The sequence below is a fragment of the Macadamia integrifolia genome, chromosome 11, assembly GCF_013358625.1.
Source record: "Macadamia integrifolia cultivar HAES 741 chromosome 11, SCU_Mint_v3, whole genome shotgun sequence".
NCBI lineage: Eukaryota > Viridiplantae > Streptophyta > Magnoliopsida > Proteales > Proteaceae > Macadamia > Macadamia integrifolia.
This window is the reverse complement of record NC_056567.1, coordinates 6265079-6283932: the sequence shown is the minus strand read 5'-3', so window position 1 is coordinate 6283932 and position 18854 is coordinate 6265079. Positions and strand designations below refer to the sequence as shown.

The window sequence follows — 18854 nt, the reverse complement described above, 5'->3', positions numbered from 1 at the left end:
ATTCACATTATTAGCTGGTCCTTAGTTGTCTTCAAAATTGAGAGGGGTCTTGGGCTCAAAAAGGTTAAAGAGGTCTGCATAGCGGGGATTATTAAGCTCATTTAGAAGGTTGTCAGTAGATGGCATATGGGTTTCTTGGGTTTATACTCGATATCTTAGGAATGATTCCCCCTTTGGACTGTATTCCACTCCCCAAAACTCATCTTGGACTCGGAAAAAAAATCTTGAAACATAGACATCTTGTGTTATATTCAATCTCGTACCATATTGATGATGTTCCTCCACCATCCTTTGGCTTGACAATTAGTAACCGCATGGTGTCCTCATGAATGCCTATGGGGATAAAAAAATTTATGATTCTGGAAGCAATAGGCTTGCCCTAGCCTCTTCCATCTTCTGTGATGGTGATTGGGACCTAGTCCTACTACTTCCCCAGTCTAATTGATACATGGAACACCCTCTGTAAGATCCCTTGGCTGCCTTGTGGCCCTAGTGACCTTGTCATCTGGAAGAAATCTTCAAATGGGTTCTTCTCCTCGTCGGCCTAGAACATTATATGCACCTGTGCCTTTCTTTTCTTTGCATGCCCCCTTCCCATGTGGATTGTTGGTCTTATATTAGCTATCGCTGCTGGCCTTCTACTAGGAGCATTGGATCTTTTGAAAGTGAGTGGAAATGGGTCCTTAACCACTTGAAAGAAAAGTCCCGCATTAAGTCCCTTAGGAAGATTGTTTTTGGTGCTTCCGTGTAACATAAATGGAAAAAGCACAATATCAAGCTTTGACAGGCAACTCTACATCCAAAGATCAGATTTTGGAATCCATCATCTTTGAAGTTTGTTCCAAACTTACTATTGAGTTGTGCCTCTTCGATCCTCTAAGAGGATTCTTCATATCGTGTCCTTTTGGTACTTATCTTTAGATCTTCGTTGGATGATGTCTAAATCATTTCTTTGATTGTGCTGTATTTTCTTTCTCGTTTTCGGGATTTTGCTTGTATTTCCCCTAGCCTTTGTCCATTCTTTCATCTCCTTATTGGGGATGGATGTTTTTTGCACTTGTTGAATATATACAAATTCATTAAAAAAATAAATTCCAAACTTACTATTGAGTTGTGCCTCTTCGATCCTCTCAAAGGATTCTTCATATCGTGTCCTTTTGGTACTTATCTTTAGATCTTCGTTGGATGATGTCTAAATCATTTCTTTGATTGTGCTGTATTTTCTTTCTCGTTTTCGGGATTTTGCTTGTATTTCCCCTAGCCTCTGTCCATTCTTTCATCTCCTTATTGGGGATGGATGTTTTTTGCAGTTGTTGAATATATACAAATTCATTAAAAAAATAAATTCCAAACTTACTATTGAGTTGTGCCTCTTCGATCCTCTCAGAGGATTCTTCATATCGTGTCCTTTTGGTACTTATCTTTAGATCTTCGTTGGATGATGTCTAAATCATTTCTTTGATTGTGCTGTATTTTCTTTCTCGTTTTCGGGATTTTGCTTGTATTTCCCCTAGCCTCTGTCCATTCTTTCATCTCCTTATGGGGGATTGATGTTTTTTGCACTTGTTGAATATATACAAATTCATTAAAAAAATAAAACTACTTAATCAATCTTTCCATGCCATGCCTCTATTGACTGGTTTCCAATTGTAAAAATGCTTTGAGTCCTTGACGAAGGACCCCTGGTTTCCAACTGTAAAAATGCTTCGACTCCTTGAAGAAGAACCCCTGGCTCTTATCTCGAGCTCATCTCTAATATCAAAACCTACGGAGATAAACTACCTTTGATATAAGATGAACATAGTCCATCCCAACCTCATTTTTGGAGGAATTAAAGCTACCAACAAATATAATCATAGGAGAACTCTTGGTGGGCATGTCAATAGTGTCTAAGGTAACAATAGAACATTTAGGATTAAGATTATACTCCAAAGGAGCTACATGGAAAAGGAGATGTGGATCCAGTGCATAGCGCACTGATTGCAGCCTATGCTTGAAGAGCAAGTGCCAGGAGTGTGGATGGTCTAAGGATCGACTCATGTCCCCTCCCCCTTTTTCCTATCATCCTCCCTCCCCTCAAGTGTGCGTGAGTAAAGTCATTAATCAACCCAGAAATATTTTGTATAACTCCAAGAGGATTGGGCTTAGCATGTCAAAATAATTTGGTTTCAAATCAAAATAAAATAGCAAGTAATAGCCAAGAACCCTGAAAAACCATTTTGACTCAAAATTCAGTCCTTAGTCGAAAACTCCTATAGCCAAAAGCCTTATGGAAAAATCGAAATAAAAGAACAAAGTGCCAAAGAGACTGTGCTATTACCACATAACATAAAAGAATCATCCACCTTTCCCCATTTTGCTAATCATTTACAAGGCAGACCCTCTTATAAAACTTTCCACCTGAAAATTTTCAACTTAGGATGGATTTCTAGCTTCTACGTAAATTTTCATAATTTAGCACAACACAAAGACATATTATTGGAAAAGGGAAACATATTTTAGGTCTTATTGATGATCAACATAGCCACTTTGGTAGGTTCACTGGCTTGAGTTAGAAGCCAAATAGAACCAATGATCAGAAGAAGGATTAGCATGTAACGAACTTCGAAGTATTAGAATGTAACCGAACTTCTAGAATAGCAGACACAAGAGATAAAAACAATAAGGGGCGTGCCTGGTCCAATGGTAAGATACAAATGTTATGACCTGGTGGTCAAGTGAAGGAAGTCGTAAACTTTGGTTATCATTTATAAAATCTCCACACGAGTTTAATTAACAAGGCCTTTTTATGGGTGGCTAAGTCCCGAAGCTCTAAGGCACCTTAACATTTAGGGGTACAAAACCTTTTGCCAAGATACATAATTAGCACATTTCTTGTCACCAAATTTGACATAACAAAACCTGGAACTGTTTGAATCTAACTTAGTACAAACTTTCTTAGGAAATAAAAAAAAAAATTAATCCAATAGGTTGGGACCAAAGACAAAACAAATTGTATAAGCACAACATGCCTAAGCATGTGTAAGCAGATGAACTTTCCAAGAGGTGGGGCGATTTTTTACATGATCAAAATAATCGTTTGCAACCCAAAAGATTTAGATTTAGATTTAGGATGAAAAAGATTCGTTCTAAGATATAAAGCCGCACTAGTCATATGTTTAACTCTCAACAACAATGACAACAATAACTCAGCCTTATCCTAATTAAATAGGATTGCAAATAATTATATTAGTTTCAATAGACACATTTCTACTAAAACAAACCCCACTCTTATGAAGATTAATACGTTGCTCATACAGAATTGAAAACAGTTCGGAAACAACTTTGATCGTCATAGCATACTTTTTAGTTCCTTCACAAAATATACAAGTATCATCAAGACACAATAGATAGGAGACCTCCGGATCATATCTGACAATATTAATACATTAAACAAGTTGAGGTTTCTATACACTCCAAACAACCTAGATAGAATCGTTACAAAAAAAAAAAAAAAAACCTAGATAGAATCTCCATCACAGATATACAAGGACTTAAAAGGACAACTTTACCGAATCCCCTGAGAAGATTCAATATTCTCAAAACAGCTGTCCTCCAGGTTAATTGAATAAGAAACACAAGTCAAATGGCCCACAAGATCAGAGCGTGGATCAAGTCCTCGTACTAGAATGATTCTCGTATGGTGTTTGATTTACACTTTGACTCCACTCAAAATAAAAACCAATTAAAAGAAGAGAGATTAAATGGAGTCCAAGTGTAAATCAAACACCACCGTTCTCGTATGAGGACTTGGTCCGCAAATCTAAAAGATTGCTCTAATGATCCCCATTCTAGCTTATCATACGCCATAGACGTATCTAATTTTACAGTTATATATCCTATTTTACCTTTCTTGTGCAAGAAAAAATAAAAGAAAATCTTTTGAACTGTAATAATATTATTGTCAATTTGTCAACCACTGAGAGATATACAGATTTGATGGTGGTCGCAATCTCTTTCCCAAAATTTGGGTAATTATTTATTAGAGAAATTACACAAACTAATGTTTTTCCACCGAGACAATCGAAGGTTTTATGGGGATTATGGATATAAGAGTATGGTTAACTCTAAATGGAAGAGTCCAAGTATAAATAACTCCTCAACAAAATTAAAAACATTAAATTTGAGAACTTCCCAATATTGATGGTAAAAATAAGCCTGAAATCCATCACACCTAGGGGTTTTAAGTGCCCCAATACTAAACAAAGCTTCTCTAAATTTCCTGCTTTGATGGCCAACCACATAATGAGAGATTCATAGATTGTAACACAGCAGGAGAGAAAAGACTCAACAAAAGAGGGATCTAAAGGATTGAAAGTAGTATATATGTCTCTAAGGCAATTAGCAACTCTCCAGCCATTGCAGGAACATAAAGCACTTGATTCCCATGAGCATCAATGGCATACTCAATTTTGTGCTGCCTAAGGTTCTCTCTAGTCACCTCATGATCATGAAACAATTTCTATCACCATCACTGATAAAACTATGTCTGGGTTTCTGAAGGTAGAAGATTTCCTCGGCATCTAATAACCATTGAATAGACTTGAGCCAAAGAAGAAATACCAAAAAAAGGGAAGATGAAGAACAAAACTCAAGAAATACCTGATTAGGATGTGAAGACTGCCCTCTCTGCCAATCTCCCACATCACTCTCATTCCTACCGCAGACCAAGCGATGATTGTGAGAAGAGTGCCTACGCTCTTTCTCTGTTATCATCTGACAAACCCAAGTTTTGATGTCCGATAACTCCCTAGCGTTTGAAGTCTAGAGAAGATCAAGGGAAAATTAGGGGCTGGGCATGCTAGTAATAGCCTCTCTGTCTCAACCTGCACTTTATCTTCTTTGTGAGATTAGGCCAGAACGTGAGTTGCAAGTCTGCTTTATAGAGATGAGCTTCAAAGGATGAAAGTAGTTCGGAACCGTGAGCCTCACACAACTATGATGGAGTGGATCGTGAGAAGTTTCAACAATAGGTTGAGGTGGGTAGTTCGAGTGAAGTATTGGGGTTTTCATAATTTTTGTCCCTCACACTTGTTTCTAGAAACAAAAAAATAAGTTTGACTTGTTTCTCCATTATTGTTTCTAGACACAGAAACATGCATAAATTTCTATTTCTATTTTGAAAAACAAGTAAAAAGAAACAGAAAAATCAAACGGTTTTTGGGTTTTTTTTTTCTTCTTTTAGAGCACAAAAAAACCAAAAAACACATCTCGGAAAACAAAATCAAATGGGTTCTAAGATTTTGAACCCTAGTGTATGAGGATTAATTTTGCTCCTCAAGTTCTCCCATAAATGTTGAATGAAGGAACCCATTCATTTTCATAGAGAAGCGTGTTCATACTCCTTCGGAGGTTCTGCACTTGTGATACGAAGAGTCAACTCTAAATTCTTTGCGCATTTTGCCCTAATGCATGTGAAGATCAATTAATGGTTAAGAATTTGGATTCAAAACTATCCCTATATTTTCTCATGGAGTCCATATTTGTGCATCTGAAACAGGGTACAGGGTCATTTTGGAAAATCCACAGAGCTTCTTCGTCAAATAATGCTTGAATGGAAGAATCGTAACCCTTAATCTGCCTTCCAAGAGCAATGTCATAGAGCCTCATTCTTGTTGGGTACGCCCAGCATAGATTTGGAAGGGAAGCTTTAGAGATCTTCTGTGAGATGCAATGAGTTGGGATCTCACTCATTAACAACATATTTCTTGATATATTATCTGATTGTGAATCATAGTTGTCATGGCGCCAGGATGAATCAAGGCGGTGGAAGGTTCTCTAAGCACTTAGGTGAAAAGGCACATACATTGAGGCGAACAAGGCGACCAATTGTTATTTTTTATTTTTCTTATTTTTTAACATTATTTAGTAAGCTATATATACCTTGTATCATAAAAAATCAAGATTAAGCAACATCAAGTCATTAAAAATCAACATTTAACCGTATTAAATCATAAAAAAATTAACATTAAATCATATTAAGTTATAAAAAATCAAAATTTAGAGAAATGCTCTGGTTTTATAATAAGTTTGACTAGTCAAATGATATTATTTTTACATGAGACTTTTTGTATCAGTTATAATATAAAACCGATTTTCCAACAAATCTTAGATTATTTAAATCTGAGTTGTAATGACAAAGTTATACTCCGGTCAAACTTATTTTTAAATGCGCGAATACTGTTAAAATCATCTGAATGAAAATAATTTTATGGATATCAAAACAAAAAATTATTTTACTGGACTTTTGGTTTTTAACAATGTTTTAACATGATAAAATTTATAAAATTTTCATAATTGAGAAGAACTCCAGCATTTAAAAGTTGAAAATCACCCTTATAACCAAAATCAAGTTTTTCTTCTTGGACTGGTGGGTTGACTTTTATCCTTTTGGAATTTGATTTTTAAACTATTTTTATTGGATTCAAATAGGGGGCATTTGCTTATTTATGAATAATATCTTAAGTAAATGAAATAACAAATATAAAAGTATTTACTTAAGACTCTAGGAAAACCGCTTGGACGCCTAGTCTTCGCCTAGGCGATGCCTTGACAACCATGTTGTGGATATATGGGTCTACAGCCCGATAAGGTAATTTGGGATTGCCTCTTGGAAGGTTGCAAGACCCACAGACTTGGCTCTTGGAAGAACAGCGAAGAAAAATTTGACCATTACTACCCAATATGCTTCTGCTCACATCATGCGAACAGGTATATTTGAGGTAGTGATGTAGACTGAAACAGCCAATGTGAGAAAATAAGGACAAGAGCATGAAGAAAGAAACAGAATGCAGCTGAATTGAGTTGAAGAACAAGGTATATAACTCCATAGCAGGTGGTGCACTCGACATGGAGATAATATGTGCATGAAGTCGTACACGGATTAACGAATCAAATGTTGATGAAGGATATGCTCCCAATACTTTGATCGTATTCTTCAAAGTGAATACAAAATGAACCAATGGGTAAGCAAAATATTTGATCACACAAATAATTGCAGGGCTTTGTTTACAGCATCATGAAGGGTGAGGAGAAATGAACTAATGGGTAGCATAAACATTTGATCATACCATTAATTGTAGGGCTTTGTTTAAAGCATCTGTTCCTTCAACACCATGAACTTCAAAATGAGAGACTTTTTAGCCAGTCAATTTCCTCCAAAATTTAATTTAATAAATAGAAAAACAAAATAAAAGGGAGCAGAAAAGGTAAAAGGGGTCAATCTACATACCATGGTAGAGAAAGAGAAGGAATTTAAATGGGGTGAAGGTTGAAAGCATCTCAAGAAGAAGAAAGGAATGCTAAGTTGTAAGAAAACAGATATAACCTTTCCAAAATAAGAACGAAAAAACGAGAGGAAGCAAAATTAAGGAATGCAAGGAAACGTATAATAGTTTGGCTAGGCGGCGGAGGTCCTATCACCATTACAAATATTGGATATGGGACAGGATTTATGTGAAACAAGATGACGAGACTGGTTATAACTTGATGGGGTGGACAGAAACCTAGGGGAGAGGCTCACAATTTCCCGTGCTTGTACCCTTAATTCCAGAGGATAATCTGCAATGCACCCAATTCTTGGACCTGCTCCTGTCGACCATTTCAATGAAAGTTGATGCCCCAATTGATATGAACTTGCTGCCTTCTTAGAATTGATCCTTTGCAATATTGCTGTCTGTGGTACATCAGCTCTTGGACTCTGGAGACCACCAGATAAAGTCCTTCTATAACTACCACTTTTTTGGGCCTCATCATCTTCTATTGGTTCAATTTGAATAATTTCATCTGGTTTCAATGGTCGATCTTTCTCAACTTCACTGGGATTTTCAAGTTCAGGAGGTTCAAGTAATTTTGGTACTTCAACTGTACTCTCATGAGATGATTTACGGTCATCATAATTTTCGTAGTCCTCAGTAGCAGAGTATATCTGGGTAACAAATCAATTCAGACTAAGACAATAGAAATGCAATAATAGCAGGTGAATGTTGGTACTGACAAACAATTCACAAATTACTATAATAGAATCCTAGGTTGATAATCTGCAAGACCAATGAAAGCTGCACTGGATTACACACCTGAACTTTATCAAGGTCAACTCCATTGTCCTCGAGAAAAGATAGGAAGCTGTCAAGAATATCTTCTGTTGGACGGTAATGTCCACTATATGCTGAGATAGTCTGCGAATGAGGAAGCACCCAAGAATCAGAAGCAGAAACAGCCATCTCTTGTATAAGAAATCAAATATATCTGGTCATGTCTTGAGTGACATGCATGTATGTGGGCACATAAAAGACCCTTTCAGAATACCCCCTGAGGAAACAAATGGGGTTTCACAACTGACAATGGGCACCCATCAGCCCCATAGGCCATAGAAGATCATGACTTTCGTACGGTAGGAAGTCTGAGTTCCAAGAAGGGACTCGGCGACTTCTGCAGATATGCAAGCTATTCCGTTACTGAGTAGATGTGGCATTCAGACATGGATCATACTATCTGAAGTCAAGTATGGATATCTAAGTGTTCATGACCAAGCAGATGTGGCATTTCGACATGAATTACATATCTGTCTAAAGCTAAGAATGGATATCTATGTGATCCTACATAATGTTTATCTGCCAGACACACCCCCCCCCCCCCTTTTTTTTTTTTTTTTGTCAGAAACAAGTAGTCAAATTTGATCATGTAAAACTAAAACTGAAATGAAGCAATAAAAAATCCCAAAGCTCTAATCCCAATTTAGGTTTGATAACTGAATCACGTCCCTATGCTACCAATACTTCACCCAGCTATTCTAAAACACTCATGTATTCCTGTGGAATTCTATACAGATTAAAAAGCAATTTTATAATCATAAACTCCATAACAACTTCACCTTAAGCACTCCATCTTCTACAACAAGTCTTCCAGCTGCTAAAGTAGCCCCTCCTGCTAAGAAGCTTGAATGATGAAAAGACCCCTTTTTTTTCTGGATGGTATGACAAAATATATAGGCACGAATGATAATTAGGAGTTATAAATGGAAAATAAACAAACCAACAGTTCTAGCATTCATTTCAGCTCTTACCTCACCAGCATAGAATTTCTTAGAAGTACTCATAACGAAAATCCATTTCCCCCCTTCACATGTATTAAGAAGCTGTTCAGTTTGTTTGTGTATGACTTTTCCCTCAATTATGATGTACTCATAGTGCTCTCTCTCTTGCTGAAGAGTCAGATTACAGAAAAAAAAAAAAAAAAAAAAGGGGGGCAATTAAGTTCACACTCATTGCAAAAAGTTAACAATTGAATTAAGTATGCAATCTAATTAATTTTCAAATGAGAATCTAAAATAAACTTCATTCAAGATAGAAATCATACAGGTCCAAGATATTTAATGCATTGCTGTTTAAGCTTAGACCTCGAGCACTTTTTAAGATCAACCTCTTTCCCTTCTCCAATGTCCAACCTGCTCAAAAAGAATACAAGCCATTTGAGTCTTGGAAGCTTTATCTCATATCACAATCCATACTGCACGGTATAGGGGACAAATAATTTTTATACTGTAATTAGCAGGTTAATAATCAACATATCATTGTTTTCAATGAGTTGGGCCAAAATCATGACTCTTCAACTCCTAAATTCCTAAATGCCACAAGTATTTTTACCTCTTCCTTGCTAAACATAATAAATAACAATATATCAACAATTATAAAGAAAAAAATTACTAACCAGTAGAAGAATGGCTGGCCACCATGTGATTTACACCATTCTTCATAATATATGTGCAAATTATGCCCATAACGGTGTCGCGGATCAATCTACACCCAAAAGAAAGCAAATCTCTTGTCAAGATGCAAAGGCAAATTCAATAAAGATCATCAGGTTCATTAGCATGATTAAAAAAGAAAAATTCAAAGGTGGAGGTTAAAGAAGGGGGGAAAAATTACAGCTTCAATCCAGTGTTGAAAAGCTAATTTCTGGGCATTGGCGTCTTTGGATAAACCCTTCCCAACCTGCTGACGGTTAATTACGTAATTGATTAGCTCAAAAGGGGAGGGAAAACATTTATTTCGTTCCCATGAAAAAAAAATGGTACAAGACAATCAACCAAAGTAGTTATTTTCAATTAAAAAAAAATATATATTACAGAGAAGCGATTAAGCATACCTTTGAAGCATTCAGTCTGATACGATTCCATCGAGCAGCTGCTGTTTCTGGTTTCGAGAAATTGAAGAATGAAATCGTACTATGATTCAAACGAGCGAAGTCGATCGCTTGCCACCTTCATTTCAAATTTTCAATGATCAGAGGAAATTAAAATCAAGGGGAGAGAGAGAGAGAGAGAGGAGTTTTCACTTTCCCCTATAAAAGTGATAAGGCGGGAAAGGTGACCTACCAAAGCTCTTCGGCGACCACGGCAGTATCCGCTAACCTACGCCGGGTGCGGTAACTCCTGTAGATTTTCTGCACCTTCACTGCTGCCGTCAACTTAGAGCTCGGATCCCCAAAACCATTGACGGTATCCGGCGAACCTACTGAGTTCGACTCTGAGTCAGGATACACAATGGAGGACGTTCTAGAGCTCTTGTTCTCAAGAGAATCCTCCATAGCAGTCAAGTCTAGGTTGGAATTCGAACGAAGAGCCCATCCAGGGTTGTCATATTCTTGAGAACAGGTCGTAGAGAACGTGCACGAGGGTTCCGACTGCAAATCGAAGCCCCCAAGAGCTGTAGTTTCAACTTGCATCCGCAAACTCTCTCTCTCTCTCTCTATCTACAAATTCAGAAGGAGGGAAGAAACAGAGCACAGAACTCTGTTCTTGGCTTTGGCTTTGCCTTTGCGTTAAAACTCTTCAAATTAGTATCTTCACTATCATCTTCTTCCCTTATTATAGCTAAATTTCGTCCGCTTTAGTTAATTTTCGTTGGTCCTTGAAAAATTTTGTTTTTCTTTTTTTTTTTAATAAATGGCTATTTTGGTATTTGTTGGTTTGTTGGGGATGATGAAGGGTTATGGGTCCCACTTCCGTGCAGAGTCAGTACCCTCTTGAGAGGCTTCTGGCTCAGCGTGTTCCGCTTCTTTACTTTGAAATTTACATATATGGACAACGCGGACGACCCAGCCGCCTCTGGTCCAAGTAAAATTGTCAATTTTCTATCACTTTCCCCTTTTCATTGAAAATACCAAATTGTAGAGTTTGTCGGTACGTGCTTACTTGGCATTGACTACGTTATACTCAAACTTTCTACCAAACTCCCCTATCCTTCAACACTTTTTTTCTAATTTCATCCATATAACAAGATGGGGAGCTGATTAGGGACGATGGGTTTACCTGGACAAAGAGGGTAATATGGGAATTTTAAGTAAGAAGAGAGGGTTGAAACTTTATATTTTTGGGAGAATCAGAAATGAAATTGAAGATAGAAAAATTTGAGTAAATATAATAGGTTAATATAAGGTAGTGATAGTAATTTTCTATTTTATTTTTTATATACTGATAATTATATTTTTATGACTCAGATTCTTTCTAGTCATTAGGACGCCTAACGGGCTTCTAAGGGTTGGGAGGACCTACAGATGTGTCCCCATGTGTTTGGACGTATACTTAGCCAAGTCCTCCTTGCCGTTGAATGGCATGTTGAAATATCCTAGTGGTTGGAGAGAATCTAAATCCTTTTTAGTTTTATTATGGCAATAACTTGTTACTTAATATTATGCATTATAATTTCTTCATTTTTGTTAAGGCTGTGTTTGATAATGTTTTTGTTTCATAAACGATGTTTCGTGTCAAAACACCTTAGTGGTTGGAGAGGATCTGAATCCTTTTTAGGTTTATTATAGCAATAACTTATTACTTAATATTATGGATTATAATTCCTTCATTTTTGTTAAGGTTGTGTTCGGTAACATTTCTGTTCTAGAAATGATGTTTCGTGTAAAAAATGAAAATTTCAATTTTTGTGTCAAAATGTTTTTTTTTTTTTAAGAAACAAAATTGAAATGATGGAACTACTTTTTGTCATTCCGTTAGTTCTCATTTTTTTTCTTTTTTTTCTTTTTTTTTTTATTAGAAAAAAGTAAAAACAAAACAAAACACATCATAAATGCACCTAAACGTTTATTCTTTTTTTTTTTCCATAGAAAGAAAAGACTTTGGAAACTTTTTTTTAGGATGTTATCAAACGCAAAAAAAAAATTAACATAAATAAGAGAGAATATTCCCACTCTCCAAAGTCCACCGGCCATGCCCCTTCCTAGCCCTTTCCCAGGTAGAATCTATTTTTATGTGAAGACTTTGGGCGTCAAAATCCTGAACTGTTTCCTAGCCCTTTCCAAGGTAGAATCTATTTTTATGCGAAGACTTTGGGCGTCAAAATCCTGAACTGGTTCCTAGACCTTTCCAAGGTAGAATCTATTTTTATGTGAAGACTTTGGGGTGTCAAAATCCTAAACTGTAGTTGGAGTGGAGCAGGTTGAAATTGTCGGTAGCCAGCCTATTCGGCATTGTGAGTTCAATACCAAAAAAAGCCAAATGTAGGAGACAACTAGGAAGGGACGAGAAAGGCAAATATTGCCTATAAACAATAATTGAATTTTTGACTTCAATGGGATCCTATCTATCACCATGAGCTTATCGTGCTTCATGAGACTTATATAGGTAATGCGACGTCTGGATTCTGGAAGTACCGATTTCCACGCTCCCATCTTTTGGTTGAGTTCCCCGTGTGCATCATGGTTAGGAGCAATTTGAAACATTTATGATGTGTTTTGTTTATAGCCATTCCATTGGGACAATGAGCATTAAGTGGTTAAAAGCAATTTGAAATATGTGCCCAAATCCTCTTTGCTGTCTAATATTTACTGCACCTCATTGCTCATTACACTATTACAGAAAACATACACTAAAAAAAAAAAAAGAAATTCATGATAATCGTACACACTCCTTAGCAATAAGTAGCCACGGGCAGAGTCATTTTCACCTTCCTCATGAAACCGATTGAGACCGAGTCCGAGTCCGAGCCCAAGCGTGGCCTCGGCTGTTTTTTCAGCTCATTGATCGGGTCTGGTTTAGGATTTCAAGCACAAGGTCAGGCCAGCTAGGGCTGAGGCCTATGTCTTAGCCCAGTCTAGTCTGCCTTTGTATATTTAAATATATAATATAACATTTATTTATATTCGTTTCTATGGAGACTGAAGTAATATTCATTTTAAATAAATCAATGTAGCAAATCCCTGCCCCATCCCTCTCTCTCTCTCTCTCTCTCCCATCTTCTGCCTCTTCAGCTCCCTTTCCTTGTTCCCTTTTCTACCATTTCACTATAATTCCAAGGCCACTCTCTCCCTCGCTTTGTCTTTTTCTCTATTCTATTCTTTATTGCATCTTCCTCCCCACGAATCCACCTCTATTCACTTTCGGCTTAATTATGTTTAGACGGTGTCAAACATTAAGAACAAAAGAGTTATCAATGCACATCACCTTTGATATTATTTAATCAAATAAAGACAATTGTTAACACAGTTGATTGGAGCTACTTACTTAAGTTAACTTTAGGGAGTGCAACCTACCTCAATGATTTTTTTTTTTCCAAAAACCATGATTTATCTGATGTTGCTACTTGATAAGTGTACGGATCAGTATCACTGCTCTCAAAGAGAAAATACAAAGGGTCCTTTCTCATTTCCAATCAAGAAACCATCTATGATAATCTTTGGATGTTTTTAACCTTGGAACTTTAGGACCACGTGGAGTCTCTTTATTGATTAAAATATAGAAAAAAAAATTAGAACATCTCAATTTATTTCAATATAATAATAAAAAATTAATCAATAAAATAAGTAAAAAGACAAAACACACCATTTATTTTTAATTATAATAATCAATACTATAATTCTTAGAAGGAAATAATAAACATTTTAAAATTTAACATACAACCTATCAATACCCTTTTACCAAAAATAAACTCTAGCCTCTTGCAAGAGATTAGTCATGAATTCGAGACATGTGGCACGAGTCAGCAAGAAAGAATAACCTAAAAAAAAAAAAAGAATAACCTAAAAAACAAAAGAATCAGATTTCTTCCTTTTTATCAAATTACTTCTAAAATTTCCTTTTCAATCTTTTAAAAAAAATTATTTCCCTAAATGCTAAGAAAAAAATAATGACCCCAAGCAAACCCTATATGCATGATGCATCAAAAGTCAATTTATATAAAGATATGTATTCACATAATTAGACTGAGTTTTCTTTCTCCCATGATGAAGGGAGAATCTTTTATCCTTGACCATCAATATCGTCTTATGATTAATGAGATCAAAATTTATGAATTAGAAAATAAAGAGTGTTTATTAATAAAAATAGGGTCCCATTATATCATCACATCATCAAAAACTCTCAAATTTCGCATAAAAATTTATTGTATAGATCGTGTATTAATCAACTATAACTATCGAATACCATTTTTTCATGAATTATTGCATTTATCCAAGTGATCCACAAAAGCAAAATTCTCCCTTTCACCTGCCCGGCACTATCCTGATGAGCCGAAACCAAAACTCTCATTTTTTGTTGAATAGTTGTTTGAGTAAATCTTGAATCAGCTCCTCAAAATATTATATATATATATATATATATATATAATGCTTACTCGTAGAGTATAGTTTAAAGGTAGAGAAAAAACAAAATGAGATTAGAGACAAAATTTCATGGAACAAGAGATTCTCAAACTTCGCATAGCAACTTTTTCTTTTCTTTTAAACCTAGGTATTCCTTCAATAATTCCAATCAACTTGTACTTTTGATTTGGTTTTTCTAAAGAGAACCTCCTCCTTCAGATCATAAATCTGAAAAAAACAAGACAAACCATTTGATCCTGTAATCAACTTTAGGCCCCACAATCAACATATTGCTTACCTGGCCTTCTATATATAATATTAGATGTAAACCTAACTGGCCAATATAGGCCCATGTATTTATTAAACTAGATAAAGATGGTAACGAGTTGGTCCATTTGGTTATACCCTTTTAATAAGAATGTTCGGTTACCCAACCTTATAATTTGAAGATAAATTTCATATAATTAAAAACTATCCTTGACATTTACCCACTTAAAATAAGAAAGCTAACTAGTCGGTCAAATTTGATATTTTGTATTAATTAACTGTATATTAGTATTAGATATATGTTTGTCTCGCAAAAGATAATAATTGTTTTCGGATAAAGATCAAATGAGAAGATGAACATGGGGGAGAGCGAGGGTGGTGTTGTGGACAGGTCCTTGATCACTGAACATGATCCTAGAGGTGGACGAACGCGGGAGAGAGGTCGTCAACTACATCTAACTGACTTTTGGAAACCCCTTCCGAAGGAGGCTGTCCAATCTGAGGGTGTTCCAAAGGTGATTGGTGATACTAGTGGTGAGAAGAATGTTGGGAGTGGGAGACCGAATCCTCAGAATAAGTCTTTTGCTACTGTGGTCAGAAATGTCATGCTGGATGTGGATTTGCTTCCTGAGCCCATCCAAGCTGGATCGTATACTAAGATCGTCATACCCCAAGATGCCTACGAGGAGCGTCTAGATAGTTTTAAGTTTGCATTGATAGGGAGGTTTCATTGTCTCCAATGGGGAAGGGCTTTATTTTGTTTCAATTTGAGCTTGAAGGAGATATGAATACTATTTGGAGAAGAAATATCATAAAATTTAAGAACCAGATTAGTCGGTTTCAAAGGTGGAAGACAGACTTTGATGTCCATGCTATTCACAAACTGATAAAATTTGTGTGGATCAGGTTTTCAGACCTACCACTAGAGTACTGGCATAAGAAGATCCTGTTATCCATGGAAAAAGGGGTGGGAAGGCCTGTCACTCTGGATTGCAGAACTCGGTCTTCTGCTATGGGAAGCTTTGCGAGAGTTCAGGTCGAGAAGGTGGATCCAAGAGGTTGGATGAAATTCTCGTTGAAAGAAGGCAGCCTGGGTCTGGTGAGCTGTATTGGTTCAAACAAAAAATCATCTACAAAGATGAGATTAATAAGTGTAGTTTCTACCATACGATAGGCCATGTAATCCAAGGTTGCAAAGAAAAGAAGGTGGCAGACGCTCAAGTAGGAGGTGGTGGCTTTGGAGGTCAGTGGTGCCTTAGAGGCGGTGACCATGGATAGGACCGGTGCTTCAGGGAGAAGATCAGTTGAGGATGGAGCTGAGGTGCAGATAATCTCGTTTCCAATCAGGGAAAGAGTCCTGCCTTAGATGGAGTCGTTATTCCCTTAGATATTCCTCAATCTAAGGAGAATATGATGTCTAATATGGAAAATGCGATGGGGAGAGGCAATATCGCTGTTGTCATTCCTTTTGAGCAAAATTTGGTCGCTCAGTCAAATAATGGTTTGGATGGGAACTCTAATGGATCTTACAACTCAGAACCAGATCATCACATTGGGTCGGCAGCTAGTTCGGGTTGCAGGTTGGACCATGGGAGTTGCTATGAATCCTCTGAGCAGGATGAAAAGGAAGAGTGTAGGCCATCGGATTCTTTTGAGGAGAGCTGGGGGTAGGAAAGAGAAAGTGTGATGGCTATGCATTATGCGATTAGGGGCCGTGGCACAGGTAGGGGCAAGTCATCAGTCTTCTTTGGTGACATCCCATCGAAATCTTCATCAACATATTGATGGGGTATCATGGGATCACCATGAGGATATACTTCAGGTGGATCAGCTGGTTAGTGAGAAGGAGAAGGGCTTGGACATTAGCAGGCACTAGAAAGGGAAGTTAGGTGCTTCCCAAGAGCAGACTTGTAAAAAGTCTAATAGAATTGATCTTCAAAAAATGTAATTATGTTAGTTCTCTATTGGAACATCAGAGGGATGAAGAAGAAGGCTGCTTGATTGGCCTTAGGAAAATTAGTTAGGGAAAATTCTTTGGATATCGTTTGTATTGCTAGCCGGTGTTGGAGGTGTAGCAATTTCCAAGAATTTTCTTTAGTTAGCATGGCTTTGATGCTGATTTTATTCACAATTATAGAACTAACAAGGTTCCGAACCTATGGGTTGTTTGGAGAAGAGGTTTATGTAAACCGTTGGTGACTAGTATGTCAGACCAACATATATTTATAAAGGTATTTTGGCAGTAGAAAGCTTTTTTCCTATCCGTGGTTCATGCGAAGTGCCTCAGGGTTGAGAGAAGGGAGCTGTGGGCAAACTTGGCTGCCTCTTGGCCTGGTCAAGGTCTGCTTTGGATGGTGATGGGAGATTTCAACGCTACTCTCTTTTCTCATGAAAAAAGAGGTCCGGGATCATTCAACATGGGCTCTGCAGTAGAGTTCGGCGCTATAGTGGATAGGTGTTTTCTTATCCAGGTTCCCTCTCAAGGGCGCAAATTTACCTGAACAAATAATAAAAGAAGGGGGAACATCGTAGTGGTTCTGGATAGGAGCTTCTGCAATGATTCTTGGTTTCCAATGTTCTAGGAATGCCATCAAAAGGTTTTGACCAGTGGTGCTTCTGATCATGCCCCTTTGTTGGTGGAGTCGGAGGCCATAATCAGGCCGGTAAACTATCCTTTTTGGTTCCAGAGATTCTAGATAGAGAATGAGTATTTTCTCTAGGATGTGCGGGATTCTTAGGGTGAATGGGTGAGTGGCTCCGCCATCTATGTGTTCAGCCAAAAAATCAAGAGATTGAAAGGTGCGATCAGGGTGTGGGCTAGAAATTTTTTTTCAAATATTAATTTGGAAATGGACGATGCTCTGAAAGGGCTGAAGGAGGTGCAATTTGAGATCAATGCTAATGGAATGAATGACCAAACCTTTAGTCGCGAAGCTGATGCAAAAACTCGCTATTTAAAAGCGATGGAGAATTTTGATAAGCTCTGGGCAGAAAAATCTCAATCTCATTGGAGATTAGAGGGTGATAGATGCTCGAAGTTCTTCCACGACTCAAAAAAAGTGCGAAGAATGAAAAACTCCATTAGATCTCTGAAAGATGGTGATGGGTAGATTATCTCTGATAAGTCACAGTTGGAAGATTTTGTCAGTGGTTTTTATGAAAATTTCCATAAATCCACTCCTACAACGGAGCACCTGAATTTTTTGGATAGTATTCCTTCAGTGTTGGAGGACCTTGGCAGATGGAGGTTGGATTCGATGCCTGTTGATGCTAAAGTTAAAAGAGCGGTTTGGGACCTTGATTCGGAAGGCACCCTGGGTCCAGATGGTTTTCTAGGTATGTTTTATAGAGTGTGTTGGGACCACTGTTAGTTAAAACGGGAATGGCAAAAAAACAGAGATGTACGATACGGGTTTTAAATAAATAAAAATGATGAACGATACGGTCAACAAAATGGTAAAAAAAACAGGAAACGTCAAACGGACGAAAACAAATAGTACGAGTATTAAACGTGTAGTTTTCAAAAAAAAGAAACAAAAAAAAAGGCAGTATACTCGTGTAATTTGAGAGATTATTACCTGTATACCTGCATCTAATGTTCTAAACTACATCAACATCAAACATTCATGCATATATCATCCAAAATATAGCATCCAATGTAAATTCCAAATTAAAACTTAATACACCATATTACAAAAGACATGTCCAAAATAAAATAAAAAAATTCATCCATCGATATCATCCAAGATGTCTAAAGAACTCAGTGTCATTATAATAGGTCCAAAGATCAATGATAAAAAAAAAAAATAAAAAAAAAAAAAAAAAAAAAAAAATAAGGGAATGTTCAACTAAATTTTAAGGGCAGAGGTTCCTTCTGCAACTCAGAATAGATAAAACAGAAAACCACAGGATAGTAAACATAAAGGAAACCTACAGAACATCAAGTGAGTGATACT

General features: G+C 36.9%; 1 protein-coding gene across 1 annotated transcript; it reads right to left on the bottom strand.

Moving 5' to 3' along the window:
• Window positions 1-6813: 6813 nt before the first annotated feature.
• Window positions 6814-10883, bottom strand: LOC122093277 (IQ domain-containing protein IQM3-like). Its single transcript, XM_042663561.1, has 9 exons — window positions 10415-10883; window positions 10186-10300; window positions 9966-10031; window positions 9748-9836; window positions 9397-9484; window positions 9104-9241; window positions 8912-9004; window positions 8115-8216; window positions 6814-7966 (listed from the first exon to the last, which is right to left on the bottom strand). The coding sequence occupies exons 1-9, from the start codon at window positions 10762-10764 to the stop codon at window positions 7439-7441; spliced, it is 1569 nt and encodes a 522-aa protein (XP_042519495.1). The 5' UTR covers window positions 10765-10883; the 3' UTR covers window positions 6814-7438.
• Between the last annotated feature and the right edge of the window lie 7971 nt (window positions 10884-18854).

Bases quoted from the DNA above. Each gene is read 5' to 3' on its own strand.
- LOC122093277 (XM_042663561.1), bottom strand. From the start codon at position 10,764: ATGCAAGTTGAAACTACAGCTCTTGGGGGCTTCGATTTGCAGTCGGAA. The intron at 10,301-10,414 runs GTAGGTCACCTT...TTTGAAATGAAG, and splicing joins GTGGTCGCCGAAGAGCTTTG to GTGGCAAGCGATCGACTTCG. The intron at 9,005-9,103 runs GTAAGAGCTGAA...CATACCATCCAG, and splicing joins AGAAATTCTATGCTGGTGAG to AAAAAAAAGGGGTCTTTTCA.